Source organism: Cladophialophora yegresii (assembly GCF_000585515.1).
Source record: "Cladophialophora yegresii CBS 114405 chromosome Unknown aczIN-supercont1.1, whole genome shotgun sequence".
NCBI classification, from domain to species: Eukaryota; Fungi; Ascomycota; class Eurotiomycetes; order Chaetothyriales; family Herpotrichiellaceae; genus Cladophialophora; species Cladophialophora yegresii.
In genome coordinates this window covers 1407977-1429183 of record NW_006913045.1, presented here as the reverse complement: position 1 = coordinate 1429183, position 21207 = coordinate 1407977, and the positions used below count along the sequence as shown (strand labels likewise).

Sequence of the window (21207 nt, the reverse complement as noted above, 5' to 3'; positions counted from 1 at the left end):
CGAGGAGAGCAAACCTCCGGTGACAGGAGCTTTGCGCCGGCCCAGGACACCTCGGAGTATGAGCAATCGTCTTTGGACCTACGGCCAGACGCGATCTTCGGCATAGTGATGCCGCGAGCTAATCCTACAGCCCGCGCTATGGAGCTCCCTCCTCGATTGATACCAGAGCTGCAAGCTCTCGCCGCCTCATCCACGAGATTACAGCAGGCGTCTGACAAGTCCGTGAGCTCTGTTAGCAGCCCTTCAACGCGGTTTTCCAGCTCGCCCAGCCCCTGGAGTGTATCCACTACCACTACGACACCCACATCATGGTCTTCCACGTCACCCGGTATCGTGCAGCAAGTTCCAATGATAAATCCTACAAAGAGGTCACAGACAATTCCGCTTCCTGCAGGCAAGCGAGATAGAGTCCCTAAAATGCCTGCTCTTCCAGAATCTTTCACTCCGTCTGTTGAGGGTGCCTGGCAAGCCAAGTCAAAGGAAACGACCAAGTCATCGACCAGAAAAAATACACTGTTACATACGCCAGCCCCTACACCTCCCCCACGCACTTCATCTGCGAAACGTTCTCCGAGCGGAAGTAGTAGCAAGAGCGATAGGCATTGGAAAGCCGCTATGCAGGAGCCGACGCCTTCATCGTCAGAGCTAGAGCGCAGTCCCTTGGCAGGACGTGGTCGCACAGATCTAGAGACTGAAGGAGACTCGTGGCAGCACCGCACTGTTGCACAGGCTCATGACAATCTGCAACAGTCATTGCGGAATGAATTGTCGGGAAGCAGTCGGCGGGAAACGCACGCGCTAGCCCCCAGAAGAGCTTTGACGGTCGACGCCAATCACCCCGTTCCTGTCGCTCATGCGCGGCCAATACCATACTACGAAGACCGCAGTATACGACGACCGGTTGAAGCTGTACAGCAACAGGAGCGGTACAACGTTGCAGAGAGCCTCCCCAGAGTACCACAAGTTCCTGAAGCCCAAGTACGAAACTCCCCTGGCCGTACAGGCAAATTCTCTCGCTTGGGTCTATTCGGTCGCCGAACCAAATCTCCCTCGACTGAGGTCGAAAAGTCACCGCGCAAGTTGCAGCGGAAAGGTCCTGCCGCCGGTACAGGCCATGAGGCATATGGAAGGTACGGGAGAAGAGGCCGCAAAACGTCACAAGATGATTCATCTGCCAGGGGTAGTGAGAGTGAGAGGTCCGCTAGCAGTAACAGAAGAGTACCTCTGTTCACGTCAAGGACAAAGGAGACCCGCAGCACTAGTCGCCATAATCGCAGCAGCCAATCTGACCTGGACGAATTTGCAGCCACTCGTTTGAAGCCAGTGCCCATGGTTGGTGGCTCTGGCAACAATATGAAGAGCGAGTCTGGCAGCCAACTCAACATATACAGCACCTCAGCACCTGCTGGCCCCGTCTTCGACGGATGGGACACTCCTGCACAGTCAAAGACTTCTTTGGGCCAACAGTCTTCCCACGACAGACAGTCTACCACCAAGGACCCATCAACCGGTCCCACTCTGGCATTACGGCGGTCGCAACGTTTTGGGAATGATGCGGAGGCTTTCATTCTGCCAACTCCAATCAGGACCGATGGCCTCTCGGCGCCCTTGTATATCAATAGCCAGGACGAAAGCCGGTCTTCGGCCTTTCCGACGTCTACACCAAGCACAATTCCTGATCCCAGTCGCGGAGACATTGTGTCCCAGAAGCCTAAGGAGAAAAAGTCCAGGAAGCTTCGATGGAATATTTTCCGACGGAGAGGCACAGAGCCCGAACCTGAGGAGCCTGTTGGTCTACCATTTTCGTCCCCTGAAGAGATGCCTGTCAGCGTTTCTGCGATCCCCATATCGCGACCGATGCCATACTATGCGATGATTGATTGCGAGAGTGATGTCAACCCACCTGAACCTGTTGGGGACTACCTCGCACAAGTGGTAGACTTTCCAGGAGTCAGTCCCTTGGTTGAAGGCTATGACGCGGATCTTGGGGAAGATGAGCCGCACCACGAAGTCTCTGAAGACGAAATCTTTCTTCCAAGTGTCCCAGTCTCGCCACAGCAGACTTTTGCAAGAGCACCGCCTTCAGTACCGCTACAAAATCCGATCGAGCAAGAACCGCTCCCAATAGAGCCGCCGGCACAACGGCCGCCACGTCTCGTCCGCGTTGGCAGGATCCCGCCAGTCGTACCGCGGACCGAAAGGGAACATAAACCCAGCCGGGCGTCTTTTTCTCAACCGTTCATGAGATCTCCTGTGATGGAGGATTCTGACGCGGTATCAAGCTTCTCAGATGTCCCGCCGTCAATGCCACTTCAGATCAGCACTGACGTGCTATTAACTCGACCTTGCGACAACTCTGACAGCAATCAAGCCGTCAATGCCTCCAATCTCGGAGAAGCTGAGTTCTTGCAATTCCCATCGAGGCAGACTTCTGAAGTCTCAACTTCGAGCGGTTCAGCAGGTGTAGCGAGTATTCTTGGTCCGCCCCTCGTTCCAGGACCTTCGATAGTTCGAATGCCTGAGAGAAGCGCCTTGCAGACAGGTACTTACTTTCCTGGTAGTCCAATTAGTGACGAGGTCTGGAACGAGTACGACGACTTCATTGATCATGTCATGTCGCCGTCCCAAGCCCGAAAAAGCATCAGGGCACCAGCGCAACCAGATAGCCCAAGCCTCGAGCGTTCCGGGCTTGAAAGATGGCAGATGGTGCAAGATCACTCGTTGAGAGCACAATCATCAGATCCCATCCTGGCGGAGTTCCCCATCCCAGCCATGAAAAGACCCCTCTATGCAGGAGTGCCGGCGACATCAGTCACGCCGCCAGTCGTGTTTCCACCTCCGACTATGCCCGAGCGACTTGTCGGGGATGACATTCGATTGCGCCGCTCAAGGATCGCTTCGGCGTTGCATTCCTCAATGGACCCTTCGTCGCCGCTGTCTATTCGAGATCTCCTGAACGAGTACGGACATCAATCGGCAAGTAGTGCCAAATTTTCCGAGCGCCTGAGCACATCTAGTGCGAGTCATTCGCTCGAACGCCCGATGACGATTACAAGTGCGCCTGATTTGCCCTCCGAACCGTCTCATCAGGACAATGTAGCAATGCTGGAAGTTGTCGAACGGAGCAAAGATCCAATCGCTCAAAGCGAGCTTCACTATGCGTCCCTTATGGTGTCCAAATGGCTTTCATTCGGCAGGGTGCTGTTTTCGCCTGCACATGACGAAATTCAAACCATTCCTGAAAGACATATTCTCGTCATTGATGGGCTTGGGAACGAAGATTGGTCGATCTACTGCGCCGTCACTTACGAAGCGCAAAAAGCCTTTGTTCATGACCTCAAGGAGAAGACCCAAGCGAAGGGAATGAGAATGTCCCAGCCATCTCAGCACGCCCCAGACAACCATCGACGAGCGGAGGTGGCCAGTTTCCACGAGCGCTTCCCTTTCCCGCCCAGCTTCTTTTCCGTAATTGTACTACGCTTTCCACCTGCAATGGCAGAAGCCAAGATGAAGAACATCATCGCCGAGTGCCGGCGCGTGTTGCTTCCTGGGGGCTATCTCGAAATGATGCTTCTGGACCTTGACATTGTCAATATGGGGGTGCAGACTCGACGCGCCGTCCGAGAACTGAAGTTTAGGATGACCACAGCAGACAAGCAGCTTAGTCTTCGACCTATCATCGACAATGTCCAGAGCGTGCTCGGCTCACGAGGCTTCACTAACATCAGTCGCTGTGTCGTTGGCGTCCCAGTTGCAGGACGCCCGCCTGGGTCGGCCGATTCCTCCTCGTCCTCGCGTTCGAGTCGAGGATCAGACGGGATCGCCAAACGACGGTCTGGTGATGCGAGGCCATCCGATGCATCTCCCCGAATGACTTTTAGCCAAGGCCGCAGGGGGACCAGCCTTTCATTGAATGAGCTGCTGTCCGACCGTTCAGACAATGCCGATCTGCGTATCGGGAAGATCGTGTCGACGACCGCACGAACATGGTGGCAGCGTTGCTTTGAAGCAAGCGTCATCAGCGACGGCAATCTCGCTAAAAGCATCTTCGCCGACAAGAACGTGCTGGGCGAGTGCAAAGGGCGTGGCTCCAGCTTCAAGATGCTCATCGCATATGCGCAACGCCCAGTCTTTGAGACCCGGCGGCGGACTATGAGTGAACCGGTTGTCCCGACACTCGCTACGGCCGGAGGAAAGAGGCACACGCCATCCACTGGCAACCCGTGCACGGCTTGATCCGACCTACATCATCTATATTTATTACCATTCTGAAACCTATCACAACACGCCCTGGAGGCTTCACGAAGAACATGAGACGATATATCACGACATGATGTTGAAGAGAAGATATGTAACGTATTGGTTTTCTGCCTTGAAGATACCCACTCACGTACGGCCGGCATCCACGAATAGCTATCTTTGTGAAGCGACCTAGCATGTTCAAAAGCAAGCGAATTGTTATTGGATCACCAAAAGTCCAGCACGTACGGGTAAAAATGAAGATTTGGCTCAGCGCCTCTGAGGACTCCAGATGGGCGCAAGCCAGACAGGACAGATGCCCTCGTATATATAGGAAGCTGCGGGTCAGCATTTCCTCGGAGGAGGCGTTTAGATTTAATACGTAAATTAATCTTGATGCGCGGAAGTCCTCGACATGTTCGTGTGCAAGACAGAGCAATCGCAACATAGAGAGCCTATCTCTTGAGGAAGGCCACATGAGGCTGAAGCAGGGCGGTTGTCTGAGACAGGCCTATTCCTATTCATCGCGACACTGTAGGCAAGCGCCGAGGTATTGGTACCCTTCACCCGCATCTGCCCAGCAAGCAACAACAGGCGAGACACAGGCGCGGCTTCTGCATCCTGACCAGTTGTAGACGCTTGAAACCAACGAGCAAACAGCGAATGGCGGGGTACAGAGGCGCCCTGCTTGAAGACTCTGGGAATGAAGTAACATGTTTCGGATTGTTCTGATGCTTCTGTTTGGTGAACATCGGAGTAACCACGCTCTTCTCACCCACCGCGATCCCCCTGGCACTTTCTGAGCCGCTCGTGGCAAATGATTCGCGTGGTACTGGAGTCTGGCCTGGTGCTTGAAGATCGTCGCCGCCAACCACCAATCTGAGTGAAATCCCAGAGAGGCTGCATCTCTTTTTCTGGGCCTGACCCCCGGCTGCCTTGTCAATGTCTTCCTCGCGTTCCGCTTCCATCCCGCATCGCTCCTCGGTGTCTTCAAATACGTCTTCACAACACTCGCAGTCCCAGTCCCAGCCCCAGCCGCAGTCGCAGCCTCAGCAGGCAAGTCGTCAACAGCCTCCACGACTCACAGCACAGCAGCTCGCCGAGCGAGTGATTTCCCCCTCAGCAGTGCTGTTTCAAGGCACCACTGCCCCGCCTCCTGCAAGGACAAACGTGCAAGAGCGTAGATCATACACAGACATGGACCGGAGGCATCCCAGTTCGTTCCAGCAGTTGGAGAAGGTATGCTGGGTCAGTTGTGTACGCAAACGTCGCCGGACTGACATGCAGCCCAGTTAGGTGAAGGGACATACGCGACCGTCTACAAGGGCCGGAACCGACAGACGGGCGAGCTGGTGGCTCTCAAGGAAATCCATCTCGACTCGGAGGAGGGCACACCCTCCACCGCCATTCGAGAAATCAGTTTGATGAAGGAGCTCAAGCATGAGAACATTGTCACGCTGCACGATGTCATCCACACGGAGAACAAGCTCATGCTGGTCTTTGAGTACATGGACAAGGACCTGAAAAAGTACATGGATGCACGGGGAGACAGAGGCCAACTGGACCATGTCACCATCAAGAGGTTCATGCAGGATTTACTACGAGGCACCGCATTCTGCCACGAGAATCGGGTCCTTCACCGCGACCTGAAGCCTCAAAACTTGCTCATCAACACCAAGGGGCAGTTAAAGCTGGCAGATTTTGGCCTGGCAAGAGCATTCGGGATTCCAGTCAACACGTTCTCGAACGAAGTGGTCACACTGTGGTACCGAGCGCCGGACGTTCTGCTGGGATCGCGGACCTACAACACTAGTATTGACATCTGGTCCGCGGGTTGCATCATGGCAGAGATGTACACTGGCCGACCGCTTTTCCCCGGCACTACGAACGAAGACCAACTACAGAAGATTTTCAGACTAATGGGCACGCCCTCGGAGAGGACGTGGCCCGGCATTTCTCAGCTGCCTGAATACAAGAGCAACTTCCCTTCATACGCCACTCAGTCGTTAGCCATTCTTCTACCACAAATCGACCAACTAGGGCTAGACCTTTTGGGAAAGTTGTTGCAGCTCAGGCCGGAGAATAGAATCAGCGCACAAGATGCGCTGCGCCACCCGTGGTTCTCTGATTTACCCAACTATGCTGGACACGGTCGATCCCATGTCAGTTCAACTCTGCAGCAACCTGCGCAATTAGGACATCAGGGAGGAGTTGCTGGGGGGTACGGCGCTCAACCAGGGCTGGTAGGACCTGGGGGCTATTGAGGTACTATGTGGTGGAGGAGGCGGGAACAGTGAAACGGTCGTCAAGGCTGTAGTTGTGATACCCTCGTTGATCGTGTGGACACGGAGAGCATACACCTCGTTGACGGGCCACCAGGGAGATTTGCATCCAGACAGAAACGCCCTTCAGCAGATTCGAATGATGACATGAGCATATGAAAGTGTCAAAAGTGTTGTATTGTCGCGTACTGTGTATTCGTAGGACAGTGTCAGTCGTGAGTTTCGGTGAAGGCTGAAAAGCGGCGCCAAACGCCAGACGGGATCCGATCCATTGAGCTCCGCTTCTTTTTTCGGCGTCCCAACACGATCCAGCTAAGAAACACCTAACAATCCCCCATCCTCGCGTCCTCTCTATTGCTCTCTCAGTTGCATCTTCTCCTCTTCCCTTCCTTTCGCTCCTTTGCCAGCCATGTTGTCGCGAGCCTGTCTGAGAGGCTTCGGCCTGCAGTCGCTTCCCAAGAGACAGGCATTCCAGCTAGCCCGGAGGACCGTCACAACGGACGCCGCGAGCTCGCATGCTGAGAAAGACGATGTCCCCGACGTAAGGCCTCGAATAGCATTCAGTGGATGATCGAGGCGGAAACTCACCCTTCTTGTGCAGGAAGATGATAAGCCTTTTCCCGTGAAGCTCTCGGAGGAGAGTTTCGAAACCTACAACCTCGACCCGCCCCCGTACACGCTCGACACAACCAAGGGGGAACTGAAAAAGATGTACTATGACATGGTGGCAGTCCGGTGAGTGAAGAGCACGCGCACGAGGGCTGGGGCCGCTTTGCTGACCAGGGCACAGTCGTATGGAAATGGCGGCCGACAGGCTCTACAAGGAGAAGAAGATCCGAGGGTTCTGCCACTTGTCGACCGGGCAAGAAGCTGTCGCCGTCGGCATTGAACACGCCATTACTCGAGACGATGCTGTAATTACCGCTTACCGATGCCACGGTTTTGCCCTTATGCGCGGTGGCACAGTCAAATCCATCATTGGTGAACTCCTTGGGCGACGAGAGGGCATCGCCTACGGAAAAGGAGGGTCTATGCACATGTTCGCGCCCGGTTTTTATGGCGGCAATGGTATCGTGGGAGCGCAGGTCCCAGTTGGCGCGGGTATTGCCTTTGCGCACCAATACAACGGCAGCAAGACTACGACATTGGCTCTGTACGGTGATGGCGCCTCCAACCAAGGGCAGGTCTTCGAAGCATTCAACATGGCCAAGCTGTGGAACTTGCCCATTATGTTTGGGTGCGAGAACAACAAGTACGGTATGGGCACTTCTGCGGCTCGATCCTCCGCCTTGACCGAGTACTACAAGCGAGGCCAATACATTCCCGGTTTGAAGATCAACGCCATGGATGTGCTTGCTGTCAAGGCAGCAGTGCAGTATGGCCGGGAATACACCACCAGCGAGAAGGGACCTCTTGTGTATGAATACGTCACCTACAGATACGGTGGCCACTCCATGTCCGACCCGGGCACGACATACCGAACCCGAGAAGAAATCCAGCGGATGCGGTCGACCAACGATCCCATTGCCGGCCTCAAACAGAAGATCCTCGACTGGGGTGTTTGCAGCGAAGACGAGCTCAAGCAGATTGACAAGAAGGCGAGGGAAGATGTTGACCGTGAGGTCGCGGAGGCGGAGAAGATGCCCGTCCCAGAGCCGACACCCAAGATCTTGTTCGAGGATATCTATGTGCGTGGCAGCGAGCCCGCATACCTGCGCGGGCGTACACCCCACGAGAACTACTACTACTGAATGCTCCTTTCACCTTGGTGTTGGGTTATTGGCAGCGGGGGTCGGAGCGAAAGGAAAAGCGGCCTTCTAGGACGTTGTACATTTAGCAGGTCTCAGTAGTTTCTTGCCGCGGTTAGCATAGGGATGGAACGAATTGCGTCTTGCCTCAGGTCCTTGGATGTGCTTGAACGATAGCTCAGTCTTATCGTGTCCCTAGGATTATTTGCACGTGGCACCGGCATCTTATATAATCAGGTGCGGAGTGCAATCCTGGTAGAGCTCGGAGATGGAAACTACCAGGTAGAGGCGATGATGCCATGGCGTGGTCCAGGTCTTGTACCTGAACACACCACCGTCTAGACAGCACCCTTCCACCTCCGCACTTACCAGCACCTAAGTCGTGTTGTCCAGCTCTTTGCATTGGTCTTCCGGTCCTGTTACCTGTGCATCCAGCTAGGCTGTGGACAGACCCAGATCATGGCGACCACGGTGAGCGAGTCGTCACCGTTGCTTCCGCAGCATAACTCGCCCAGCGTCTCGCCTTCGCGTCCTGGCCTGCGTGCTTCACGGACGGTAACATTTAACCCATTGACGTCTGTCAGTACACAGTCCGGAGCCATGTCGTCGGCAGCTCTCAGACCCTCGCAAAGTCCCTCCTCTGCACTGACGGGGTCAAATCAACCGACCCGTGAGCAACAGCCTATGCTGAGTGCTTTCAACTCAAAACTACGGCGAAGAAATAGTCATGGAGCTCCTTTGCCTACCACCCAATCGTTCAGTGGCGCCCCGCGAGCTGGCGCACAGAGAACGACGAAAACTACGGAAAAGCTGAAGATATTACCAAATCCCGACATAGACGAGGAGGAGGCCGACGAGGAAAGTGGCAGAGATGTATACGCACAATTTACCAGGATAAAAGACCCCACAGCCAGAAGAGACGCTGCGAGACTGGGCAAGGCAGATCGAGACAGACTACCTCGAGTGACTGCGTACTGTATGGCCCAAGGTTACCGAATGGAAGGTATCATGAAATTCATGAAGTCGAGGGCCAGAACCCGAGGTGCAAACCCCAAACTGTTCGACGAGTGTCTGTACAGCCCCTACTACTACGAGTATCTCAAGAAGAAGAAAGGAAGCGAGCGTGGTTCAAGTCCAGTTCAAGAGCGGCTGGCACGGGTCATGGCATCTCCGAGAATGAATCCCGGCGAAAGAAGGTTCTCAGACAGCGCCGTCGAAGTCGAAGACAATAACAAACACCGACGAGAGAACCTCATCGACTTGCAAGATGAACTGGGTCCGCCTGCAGGAGCAACCGCGACGGAACCCGGTACACTCGAAGACCTGGCCATCGTGGCCAGCCGTTCCTCCACTGACCTGCGCCATTCCGAGGGGGACGAAATGCACGATCGATCGAATTCCGAGCTTTCCACCACTGTTCACACTCCCGAAATCTTCATCTTCGACTATGGCACTGTTGTTATCTGGGGCATGACCGTCCAACAGGAACAAAGGTTCTTGAATGACATGTCGAAGTTCAGCGACGCCCCCTTGCCCACCGAGTCGGTTCAAACCGAGAACTTCAACTTCTATTACACGAAAGAATACCAAGCACGGATTTACAACGATTTCATCTCGCTTAGAGACCCGCGGAATCATATGACCAAGCTGGCGATCTCCCATGCCCTGTCCCAATCCGTCAAGACGAGCTTGTTTGAGGATCTCGTCAGTGAGACGATCGAGACGACAAGTCCTCTTCCGGCGCTTATTGCGCAGACCGGCAGTGTCAACTTGACGAGAAGACAGCTAAACATGCAAATTGGAGAGCTGTTCATCTTGAGGATTAACATCCACCTGCAAGGATCTGTTCTGGATAGTCCGGAATTGATGTGGGCAGAACCGCATCTTGAGCCCGTGTATGCTGCTGTCAGGAGTTATCTGGAGATTGAACAGCGGGTAGGCTTGTTGACGGAGAGGCTGGATGTGATTGCTGGTGAGTCCAATCTGCTCTTCCCTGACCTGATCAGGTAGAAATCGACTAACTTGAGCTAGACTTGCTCGCGGTCCTGAGAGAGCAAGGCAGTAGACGACACGGCGAGGTTCTAGAGTGGATCGGTAAGCTTTCTGGAGCCTGCTGTCGGCCGCGCCGCTGACAGCCAACAGTCATCATTCTTATCGCTGCGGAAATCCTCGTTGCGTAGGTCTATCGTCTTGTTAGTGGGAATGATACAATCACTAACAATCTTCTTCCAGTGCCGTCAACATCGTTGTCGACCTCTATGCTGGCGTCGATTGAGCCAATACTGGAGCAGATGTGACACAAAACATTTACAGATCTTCTGCCCGAGACAATGCACTCAGTAGACCGATGGTCTTTAAGGTCCAGTCACCGGGACTCTTGTATGGGTTGCAGACCAGCCACGTTACCGTCACCGACGGAAAGCTACATGCGATCCAACTGTTCGAGCCACCGATTACCATCTTGACACTGGCAACCAGCGTTTCCTGCCGACCACCCAACGAACAGCAGAGGCAGGACCTTCATTCTCAGCTAGCTAGCGAAGGCGTTGGAGGAGTCCAACCTATGCACATCGAGGAGGCGAGCCACTTCGGATTTTTACCGCCGTCTAATGCCGAGGTGCCTCAGAGCCTCCCTTTTCTCCGACCACCTCATATCCTCCATGTACATTTCCCGACATTTTTAATCCTTTGTCTGCTTCACTGTCGGGATGGGAACGGACAGAGTTCTGGGCCATGGGTCACAGTACGTAGTAGAAGGATTGCAGAGAAGATGGCAGCAAAAGAGCTCGCTCTTAGAGTAATGTACAGTGAGTCAATATGAAGAATACCCCCCGTCCTCGTCCGTAGCCGTGTTCGTGTTGCCGGATAGGCCTCACAGTGATTTTGCCTCTGTCTTTGTGGAACACGATCCTTGTGCATCAAGTCATAGAGAGGGCACCTTTTTTGAAGGCCGGTCTGTGCGTACTACGACTAACCTGACTGATTGGCCACATTATCCAGCTTTACCAGCTTTCAGTTCAAGCTTCGACTCCGACCTCTGAGCTTTGCTCAATAGATGCGTACAGGACGACGGAGTGACTTGACTTGCGAGATTCGATAATTACCTGATGTGTACTGTGATGTCTGAGTGTCCAAACTTTTTCACGCCGTACGCATACATAGGAGATTGGGACTTTGATTATGTTCTTGTCCGGGTCTCTTGTTCTTGATCTTGATATTGATCTTGATCTTGTTCATGTCTATCTACCTCCCGTGGGATTCCCATCGAGACCCACTCGACTTCTCACTCTCAGTCTCACTCTCTGTTTTGTCTCATCTCATCTAGTCCCTGGTCCTTCTCAGTAAGTAGGGTTCCACCACATGTCTTCTTCGCTGTCTCTCCGCCGCTTCTGGCTGGCACCGCCGTGATCATGCACATTCTCATGCCTCGCTGTCATCAACCAGACCCATCCATCATTCAAGGTAGTACATGTTCCATCACATCGTCGATCGCTGCTCACTCCTGATCTCCCCTCTCAAAGTCCGACTTTGAAAATACCCCCGTGTTCTCTGCCATCCTTTCCTCTGCTCCATCTCGATTTCCTTCGCTCGATCTCGACTTCCCTCCACTCCACCTCAACCTCCACACATCCTCATCACTCCGCCAGGGTGCTTGTCCTCATGGCCCTACTATGTACTTCCTCCAAGCAGAGAGCTTTCCCATTCCATGTCTTCACCCGCTCAATGCTCAATGCTCAACGGCTCATTCTACCTAGCAGACCGGCACACTCTTCCCCTTGATTGACGCTCCAGGGAGAGATATTGCGACTTTTTTCCTTTTTCCCGCTCTGCACTTTTGAGTCCTCCGGCAATAGAGCTTTCCCATGTCTGACTTGCCCGCTCTTTGCTCGTGTTTCTTTTCCTATCTGCTTTCTTGGCCTGTTTTCTTCTCTGTTTTTCGAGAATGGCCCTTTGATACTCTCGCTCTCGACATTGTCGGAGGTTCTTGTGGATGAGAGATCTGATCATTTGACTTTGATCCTGTTGTTGACTTGTGTTGATTTTTTTGGGTTTTTTCCTTGCTTTCCTTTTTCGAGTCTTGTTTTCTTTTTTTTGTTTCTCTGTTGTTCTCCTGCGGCGCCACGAGGACAAGCACCCTTCCTTGCCTTCCCTTCCTTTGCCATGCCTTTCCTTCCTTTCCCATGCCTTTCCTTCCTTTCCATGCCTTCCCTTCCCATGCCTTCCCTCCCATGCCTTTCCTTCGTCTCTGCCACAACACCTTCCTTCCAAACTGTACAAGATCACATCCATGATATCCTTCTTATACCACCGCTGCCGCCGAGCTTGTCCACATCAATAATTACAAAACCCACCCGCCCACCACCCGCAGCTCTGCGTGACTTCAATGCAGAATGGATTGATGTATCCCTGCGGTGCTATCTTCGTGCTTGTTGGCTCTGCACTTTGACCTTTTTGATAGCGTGGCCTTGATTTTTTCTTCGTGTCGTGGCCTTCCTTCTGGGGCATCTTTGCTTTGCTTTTTTTGGTTTTGCTTTTTTTCTGCTTGGTTGTGACTTACGCCTGCAGGTTCTTGTGTGTACTGACTGGCTCTTGATTGAGACTTGAGACCTTCCTCCTATTGCTGATCCACCAATGGTGACTCCAGATGCTGTTGACTGTGCTGTTGGCTGTGCTGTTGACTGTGCTGTTGACTTGCTGCTGACACTTCCATCTCAAACTTCAAATCACTCCACTCTCGCACCACACCAGTCTCAACCTGAAGCGGTTCAATTTCAGGTCAGTCTCATCTCATTCATGGAGGCGAACTCTTCGAGGTCAACGACTCACCTGAATGTCGCCCGTACAACGCTACCACGCAGACACAATCGTTGTGCAGACCAGTACCCGTTCTGGAACGTAGATGAGATGTCAGTAATTGTAAACTGAGACGGGGGTGAGACTTACCTTGCTTCTCGATTCGAAGGCTCGCTGTCGTCGGCGGTTCGCGGTGATGAGACCTCGTGGCGGTCATTCGGGCTCGTGGGAGTCGGCGGCGGTCGCCGGCGGTTCGGATCTCGTGGCGGTCGTCGGCGGCGGTTGGTGAGATGAGACCTCGAGGCGGTCGTCGGCGGTTCGTGCGAAGGGGACCTCGCAGCGGTCATTGTTGATCGTGTCTAGCAGGTCAGCAAGGCTCGATGTCGAGTGTCTCGTGAGCTTACCGTCGGTTCGTAGCCAATTCGGTGAAGGCCACCAGTCTCTGCAGTCTTATCAGCTAGAAGTCAGTTCCAAGTGGTAAGGGAGGGTGAGACTGTCCCAAAAAATTGTGGCAAGAAGCCAGATAAAGTCCAAAGGACCAGCCATCTCTTCCCATAAGTCGTTGATGCAAGCATCACCGCTCGAGAGAAGGTGGTGGTATGAAGAAAAGGAAGGAGGAAAAAGAGGAGAGAAGGCAGACAACGACGTTTAAAAAGAAGATGAGATGAACAGTGTGTGGGAATTCTCTCGCCAAGACGAAAGTGAAGTTGCAAGACGGCCAGCCTCGAAGTTTCTGTGGTGGTGCGGCAGAATGATGTCGTCGTCGAGGGATGGAGGAATCTTCCGGCCGACGGCGGTGTCCTGCTCCCTGGCGTCCATAACATCCAAGTACAGTAGAACGCTGTGTGAGCTTCGGCTCCCCATTGCACACCCCCTCCTGGTAGCAATCCATTTCTATCTTGATTCTTCAGCTTCCCCAGAACAGCGAAGAGGAAGTAATCAATTCATCTCCATTGTCCGGCAAGACTCTGCATCTCATGAAACCACTGGGTGTAGCCTGCGGCACCCGCTCTCCTCCCAATGATTTAGACACCCGAGCTCATACTGTATGCCTCCGTTCTTTTGCTGGTCTCGATGTGGTACATGTCAAACAAGGGGCAAGCGGATGCTGCTGGACTCGAGGCATTTCAGGAAATGCTGACGGCTTCATGGTCGGGGTAAAGCCATACTCCCTCGCCCATGATCAAAACCTCACTGCCAGTCCGTCGCATTATTAGCCATTTAAGATCAGTAAATATTTGTTGACCAATATGCTGCTGAGCCTTGCTCGGACTTCTGTGATGTTCCTCTTCTGGCCGTGCACAGTAACCATCATCTTCATTGAAAGCCGACAAATACTTTCTCCGGTCGCCCACCTTTGATATGATCTTACTCAAGTATTGACTGATCGGCTCACCTGCGCCCAATTGCAGACACGCACCACCCGGTGCTGAATCGTTCCACTTCTTGCCAGGCAGAAAGCGAGCATGAGTCCACCTGATCTGCCTGATGCTTGGCAGAGACCACACAGCATCCGTCCTCCGGTCTACAAATATCCTTCTGTTCCCCAAGCTCTTTTGAATTTTTCTTCTCCTCTTACATATCCTCCCAGACCATTTCTGCTGCGCTTTCGTCGCTTCAACACGATGATTCTGGCTCACACTCGCCCTTGTGCAACACAGGCCTTACACTTCTGTCTGTTGTTGTCTCGAGGTGCCCATCTTGCCGCCAGCAGATCTCGACTCTGATTCAAGATAAGTCAACTCATTGGGTCTGTCCCCGCCTTTGGGGGTCATCTTGACTAGGTCACGTTGCGGTTAAGTCACGCTGCCGTCCCCTTGCCTTTACACAGCTTGACTTGGGGCTCCGGTATTTACCTCGATAGTGCCCCCAGGGACGGATCATCCGATCGGGGTCCCTGGCGTGGTCAGAGGAGACGTGGCTGAGGATGTCAAGTGGCTCGTGGGGATGGGATGTAAAAGTCCTGCAGTTTTTCTCACAAAGCTGTTTTCGCGATGATGGCAGTCCAGGAATGTTCAACCAGGGCATTTACCGAAGGTGGTCTAGGTGTATGTCCGCTTTCTCTCGAGCAACTCCGTGCCTAGAGGCATCTTCCACCATAAGGCACACTCTCTTGCGGAGTGGTACAACGACCCTTGATGATCACCGTTGACAAAATCTTGTTTGACTTCTTCTCAGCTCTGTATCCTCCAGACACGACTGAGAATTCTACTTTTTCATCGTCCCACTTGCCTTGTGCAAGGTTGCGGAGAAGGAGACCTGCACCTCGGTGTCGCCAATCAGGTTGGCCCTTTTACCTTGTCATGGTCTGCGATTTCCGACACTGTTGAGTACTATCATATAGAAATTGAGCGGCTGCAGTCTATTGTGACGTATCGTCATTTGTCGAGGGTATCAAGTTGCGGCTTGTCGTCCTTCGAGCTCGTTGACAAAGCAGGTAGGAATGGTTACCGAGCATTGAGCGTGTGGATTGTCCTAGGCGCTCTTGCGTCAATGGTGTGTATCCGCCAAATTATCAATGCTTTCTCATAGTACGGTAGTAGTTGAACCAGCATACTGCACCAACGTCTGTCTTGAAAACTGTGATCTTACGGCGTCCCAATGAAGATCTTTGCAACTCCGCCCAGTATATCTGTATAGCTTCAAGCGTGCTCTGATCTGCCCACCACTGCAAGACCAATAAGTCAAGTAAGATATCGTCCACGCTGAGGGCAGTCAAAGTGTAGTCCGCGCCCACTCTTCATTTCTTGCTTGATGAGGCTCCTGATTGTTGTTGCTGCTGCTGGATCTGCGCCATCTTGGCCCTCGCGCTCCGACTGCCTCCCAACTTCGGACCTCTCGATTCCGTCGCGGCGGCACCTTTTGCCTGAGTGGTGGTCTTGGTCTTACTCCTCCTTTCTGCTATTGCGTCCATGAACTCCTGGCGAAACCTTTCGGCGAATTGCTCATCATCATCAGCGTCAACGCCTTCTCCACTTTCACCATCTCGTCTAGTGACATTTGTGGGTTCTGGTGTACTCGTGTCGTAGATATCGATCTTGTTCTCGTGCAGGAACTGCTCGACAAGGGCATCACGAGCAAGGTCTTCGCTGTTCCGTCGCTTTCTCGGTCGTGGTTTCATTGGCTTGCCGTCTCGGCCAAGACGCGGTTTTCGAGGCTTTGGTGGCTTGACATCATCCTCAATGGGAGCTTGACCTGCCTTGACACGTTCGAGTGCAGCTTGCGTGCGGGCAAGATTGAGGTGGTGGGCGGATGTGCCCAGGTCAACTTCGGCTAATGGACGAGCAACAGTCGCATTGGCTAAAGACTTCTTCTCGTCCGGGGGACTTTTGTCGTTGGAGGCGGTAGAATCCTGCTCGGAGCCGTCGGCTGGACGCCGTTGTACACTGGAAACAGGTGTGTTGCGTCTCCTAGCTAATTCTGAATCTATGAATGCCACCCTTATCTTGTTAGCCAGCTGGATTCAAGATCAAGTAAGAAATCTGCTAGGGCCACGAACATATGCTTGTCGACATTAACTGCTTGGCCAGTGCTACCCACGAAGCGGCCCGTGATGTCGATAGGTTTCGCTTCGCTCTCGTCAGATCTTACCAGCTCTGTTGACGGGCTGGGGTCTTCTTGATGAACCGCCTTCATATTTGAGAACTGGACGCCAGTAACAGGCTTCCGGATATGCTTCCTTGATCGTATCAGGGTTGAAATTCCAGAGCCAGCTTCTTCGTGATCATTGTCGTTACTTTCTAGCGTTGGCTCCGCCCTCTCGTCGGCACTAAGAGCTGGCGGCTGCTGTACGGAGTCGGGCGAAACGTCCTCCCGTGGACGAGTGAACTTTCTGCGCTTCGCGACTCTGAAAACGGGCACTTCATCCATGTTTGGTTTCCTGCCAGAATTGAACGGGCGCGGATCACCCAGTCAGCGAGAAAACGATAACTTTGAGCAAGCCTGAGTCATCACATCCATTTCGAGCTATGCACGGAGATAAGCATGTGATTCCTGTATATCACACTTCCTTCACTTGATGTTCGACTGATACTGATCATGCGGCTCTACTGAGTGATGAGTGGGGTCAAGGTTGATGGCGAATTGAGACGTCCTCCAAGAACTCGCTCCTTCTGGTCACATGATTGACTTGGCAATTTCAATGCATTCATTCGGCGCGCGACCATGGAGACTTTTCTAATTCAATCAACGGCGTCACCTTCCCGAGTTCATCTAAGCCTCCTTAATCCTCTCGGAGCCCGATCCCAGCTCCTAGACAAGATATGTCTTCACAAATACCCTCCGCAACGTACCGTTGCTGCCAGCTTGCAGCTCGAACCCAACCGCGAAGCCTCTCCTCTCAATGTCTTCGACTCTCCATGGGCACTGGAAACCAGCAGAGACGAAGGAACAACTTGAAGCAGTCAAGAAGATGGCAGTCAACAGACGCATCAGCTGCTCTTACGAACCCTAAGATAGCTGGAATCGTGGACCAAATATCTCAATTGACATTGCTGGAGACTGCTGATTTGGTTGCGAGCTTGAAGGTACGTTAGGAGGGCATGTTGTAGACCAGCAGGGCGGACAATCTATCGTGGCATCTGATTTCAGATTGTGTATGCACCTGCTTACATTCCTACCATAGTCCCGACTCAACATTCCCGACATGGCCTTCGCCGCTCCAGCAGCAGCCTCTGGTGCAGGCGCCGCAGCAGCTCCGGCCGCCGAGGCAGAGCCCGAAGAAGCAGCGCCTGCACCCGCCGAGAAGACGATGTTTACTCTGAAACTTGAGTCATTCGACGCAGCCGCCAAACCCAAGGTCATCAAGGAGGTGAAAGGCCTACTCGGGCTGTCACTTGTTGATTCGAAGAAGTTCGTGGAGAGCGCGCCAAAGCAGATGAAGGAGGGTGTACCGAAGGAGGACGCAGAGAAGATTGTTGCGGCTATGAAGGCTTTGGGCGCCGTTGTCTCGATGTCGTGAAAGATCGGAGTGTGGGGGTTGGGTGAGGAGGATAGGCGCGCGCAAGTGGCACTGGGACTGCTTGCTGCATACCCCCTGCTGATCGGAAACTGCGATTATGGTGCGAACAGCACTGCATCATGGCTCATGGTGTCCGGAAGACATTTGGAGAACACAGTTTGCAGCATGCGTCGTCGTGCCGGCTGTTCAACTGCTCACTCTGGAGCCCCAGTATCAATGTGAGACCCTTCATTCAGAGGACGTTGTACTTATACTATGGCTTGGTAGAGAAAGCGGATCAATATCGAGACTGTACAAATCCAGCTTCGGTTACTCACTCGCAGGAGAACTCTTCCTGACTCATGGTGTAGACCAAAGTAACCACGTCTACTGGTGGGTTTACCACCGAACCCATTCGCAATCATCACGCTGCTGCCAAAGGGCCGAGCATAGTCTCCAGGATCGGAACCTCCCTAAGTATAGTGTCTGATTTTGTCCCACCTGACTGAAAAGTGTGCTCCATCTGGTACATGAACCGAAATCTATGTTGTTGCTGGGTTAGTAGCACTGCGTACTTGGCCTTCGACTGACTAATTGTTGCTTCGGGTAGAGAGCTGCTGCTGCCCTGTTGGAAGGCAAGATCAAGCCGCAAGGTCCGTCGGCTCAACAGGAAGGGAGAGATGGATGCGGTCCTCGAAGGCAGCATCTCCATGTTGGCTACCCTATCGTTCGTCTGATTTACTGTCTCTCAAACCTCGTGCCGTTGACACCACTAACGCCCTTCCCGAGTTGCGCCGCCACGACAGTCGCCTCCCTAACACTCCTGGCGACGGTGCCCCTGACCCTGCCTTCCTCCAACACAAGCAGTCCTCCAATCGTACACCCTCCTGGGGTGGACACCTTTTCCCTCACCAGAGCAGGATGCTCGCCGTGCAATACCATGCCTGCCGTGCCTCGCATTGTCTGCGCCGCCATCAACTGTGCTTCCGCACGCGGCAAGCCCATCGCCACGGCGCCATCAGCGAGACTTTCGAGCATGAGTGCCAGAAACGCAGGCCCTGACCCGCATAACGCGGTGCTTACGTCCATCATACTGGGCGGGAGATGTACCACCCGTCCGATCCGTGTGAATATCCATTCCACAATACTTGACAGCTCAGCCGGCAAAGGTGGTGACGTGTTCGCAATGACTGTCATGCTTTCCCTCACGATCGCCGCGGTATTGGGCATGACTCTCACAATGCGACACGCGTTGCTCGGTATGTTTTCGGGGTATGACTCCCCGTAGAGGACCCGGCCGATCTGCTCGACAGGCACGCCCGCACAAATCGAGATCAGAAGTTTCCCGGCCAGCGCTTCTTTGATGCCATCTTCGCGGAGGAGTTCCCCGACCATATATGGTTTGCAGCCAAGGATCACAACATCGGCATTTTGTGTACCCTTGACGTTATCATTCTGTAGGACCGTCACGGCAGGGCGGTACGCTTGCACTGCCAGTTTTATGCGCTTGGCTGATTCGGGGCGGCGGACGCAGGCGACGAAGTTTGTGGGAGTGCGTTGAGGGGTGGGGGGAGCTTCCGTGGTGGGTGTCGCGGTGCCGGAGTCGGGGTAGGCGGGGGAGGGGGCGTGGGAAACCGTGGATTCGCTAAGAGAGGAGAGGATGCCGCTGAGGATGGCGATGCCGAGCGTGCCTTGGGAAGTCAGTGAGCTGGTCACGCAAGGGGAAGTTGAAGCACCCACCGCATCCTAGGATTGTCAGAGTCATGCCGTTGGATGAGTCGCCATTGACGCCATTGGGCACTCGGAGGGCGGTGGTCATCTTTGGACCAATCAAATATACTGGACTGCACGGCAGACTCACGTTTCAGGGTTGTGCGTCCGGGTCGTCTTTTGCCCTCAACTACTTGTTTATTCTGTATGCCGCCCTTCGTAGAAGAATGAGAAGTCAAAATGCGGGGATACCGAAAAATAAATTTCGACGGGGCGAAAGGCGGAGAGCAGCTTCCTCTCCCACCTTGGGTTGACTCGATCATCGCTCAAATCCGTCTGCAAGGCACACCAATGACCTCGCTCCTACGAGGTAACGTCCTGGTCTGATGCGGAGCCAATGGGCACGTTTCAAACCGCATCGACTTTGGCGCGAATATCCTCCGAGTCGAAGCGCAGCGGGCGAGCACTGTGCTTCACCTTGTTTGCTAGACATTTTCACCCCACCCACATCACGATGTGAACGGCGGACCTGCAAACTGTGTTCCTCCATCTGATCTGTAGTGGTCCCTATCACGCAAGGAAGTCTCTACTACAGTACGCTTTTCGCATCAGCATCCCACCATGGCCGACCCCTTCGAAGTGCGCATGCGCTTCACGAACCTGCTCTCCCACCTCTCCGCGTCCGCCACTGCCAGCATAAAGACGGCACACTACGCCCTGAAACACCGCGACATGGACGAAGACCTGCACTCCTGCATTCTGGAGAACCTCGAGCGCGGGCACAACTCCAACATGAACAACAAAGCCAACATCATGTACTTCCTCGAGCATCACGCCGATCTCAATCTAAAGGAGGGCGGACACGCCGCGTACATTGAGATGGTGAAGCGGGACATCCTGCGGATCATCGACGCCGTGGCGCAGAGTGGCGCGAACGTCAAGGTGGTGCGACGGGTGGTGACGGGCCTGGGGGAAAAGGGCGTGCTCTCCGCCGAGACCATCAGCGGTATCGAGACCGGGTTGAGGGACAAGGAGGAGAAATTGGGCAAATTGCTCGGTGATGAGGCTGAAGCTGGTGCCGACGAAGACGCCGCAGAGACAGCGGCTGCGGCAGATGGCCCTGCTCCGGAGGGAAGCCAGAAAGCGACGCCTCGAACGGGAGCGGAACGCTCAGGTAAACCCAATGGGGTCTCCAAAATGGACAAGAGAGCCATCGAGCAGAGAATCGAAGAGGATCGGGAGCGCAACAAGCGATTGCGGGAGAGTGTGTGGGCTGTGTCGGGCGATGATGATCAAGAGCTGGACATGATGTGGGAAGACGGTGCCACGCTGGGCGAAGACGAACACATCATTGCTGACGAAGAGGCGGAGGAGCGTCTTCAGTTCGTGAGCTACCATCGTGCTACGTTGGGGGCCTAGAGAGGTCGTGGCCCAAAGTGGAAGAGCACCTACCCTTCCCAAGATCTCGGTCAACATTACAATTCGATGGACTGCC

The 21207-nt window shown here is 53.7% G+C and overlaps 8 protein-coding genes across 8 annotated transcripts; 6 read left to right on the top strand and 2 right to left on the bottom strand.

Moving 5' to 3' along the window:
• Positions 1-615: 615 nt before the first annotated feature.
• Positions 616-4236, top strand: A1O7_00509 (uncharacterized protein; the record flags this gene model as incomplete). The annotated part of the gene is made up of 1 exon (XM_007754550.1): positions 616-4236. The coding sequence occupies one exon, from the start codon at positions 616-618 to the stop codon at positions 4234-4236; it is 3621 nt and encodes a 1206-aa protein (XP_007752740.1).
• A 1200-nt stretch (positions 4237-5436) lies between these two features.
• On the top strand, positions 5437-6503 carry A1O7_00508 (CMGC/CDK/CDK5 protein kinase; the record flags this gene model as incomplete). The annotated part of the gene is made up of 2 exons (XM_007754549.1): positions 5437-5478; positions 5532-6503. The coding sequence occupies 2 exons, from the start codon at positions 5437-5439 to the stop codon at positions 6501-6503; spliced, it is 1014 nt and encodes a 337-aa protein (XP_007752739.1).
• A 427-nt stretch (positions 6504-6930) lies between these two features.
• Positions 6931-8272, top strand: A1O7_00507 (pyruvate dehydrogenase E1 component subunit alpha; the record flags this gene model as incomplete). Its single annotated transcript, XM_007754548.1, has 3 exons — positions 6931-7062; positions 7123-7256; positions 7312-8272. 3 exons carry the CDS (start codon positions 6931-6933, stop codon positions 8270-8272), a joined length of 1227 nt encoding a protein of 408 aa, XP_007752738.1.
• A 597-nt stretch (positions 8273-8869) lies between these two features.
• Positions 8870-10449, top strand: A1O7_00506 (uncharacterized protein; the record flags this gene model as incomplete). Its single annotated transcript, XM_007754547.1, has 3 exons — positions 8870-10241; positions 10301-10363; positions 10412-10449. The coding sequence occupies 3 exons, from the start codon at positions 8870-8872 to the stop codon at positions 10447-10449; spliced, it is 1473 nt and encodes a 490-aa protein (XP_007752737.1).
• Positions 10450-15803: 5354 nt separating this feature from the next.
• Positions 15804-16933, bottom strand: A1O7_00505 (uncharacterized protein; the record flags this gene model as incomplete). The annotated part of the gene is made up of 2 exons (XM_007754546.1): positions 15804-16503; positions 16563-16933. 2 exons carry the CDS (start codon positions 16931-16933, stop codon positions 15804-15806), a joined length of 1071 nt encoding a protein of 356 aa, XP_007752736.1.
• Positions 16934-17421: 488 nt separating this feature from the next.
• A1O7_00504 (50S ribosomal protein L7/L12) lies at positions 17422-18023 on the top strand (the record flags this gene model as incomplete). Its single annotated transcript, XM_007754545.1, has 2 exons — positions 17422-17589; positions 17688-18023. The coding sequence occupies 2 exons, from the start codon at positions 17422-17424 to the stop codon at positions 18021-18023; spliced, it is 504 nt and encodes a 167-aa protein (XP_007752735.1).
• Positions 18024-18740: 717 nt separating this feature from the next.
• A1O7_00503 (pyrroline-5-carboxylate reductase) lies at positions 18741-19821 on the bottom strand (the record flags this gene model as incomplete). The annotated part of the gene is made up of 2 exons (XM_007754544.1): positions 18741-19693; positions 19743-19821. The coding sequence occupies 2 exons, from the start codon at positions 19819-19821 to the stop codon at positions 18741-18743; spliced, it is 1032 nt and encodes a 343-aa protein (XP_007752734.1).
• Positions 19822-20333: 512 nt separating this feature from the next.
• Positions 20334-21131, top strand: A1O7_00502 (uncharacterized protein; the record flags this gene model as incomplete). The annotated part of the gene is made up of 1 exon (XM_007754543.1): positions 20334-21131. The coding sequence occupies one exon, from the start codon at positions 20334-20336 to the stop codon at positions 21129-21131; it is 798 nt and encodes a 265-aa protein (XP_007752733.1).
• Positions 21132-21207: the final 76 nt, after the last annotated feature.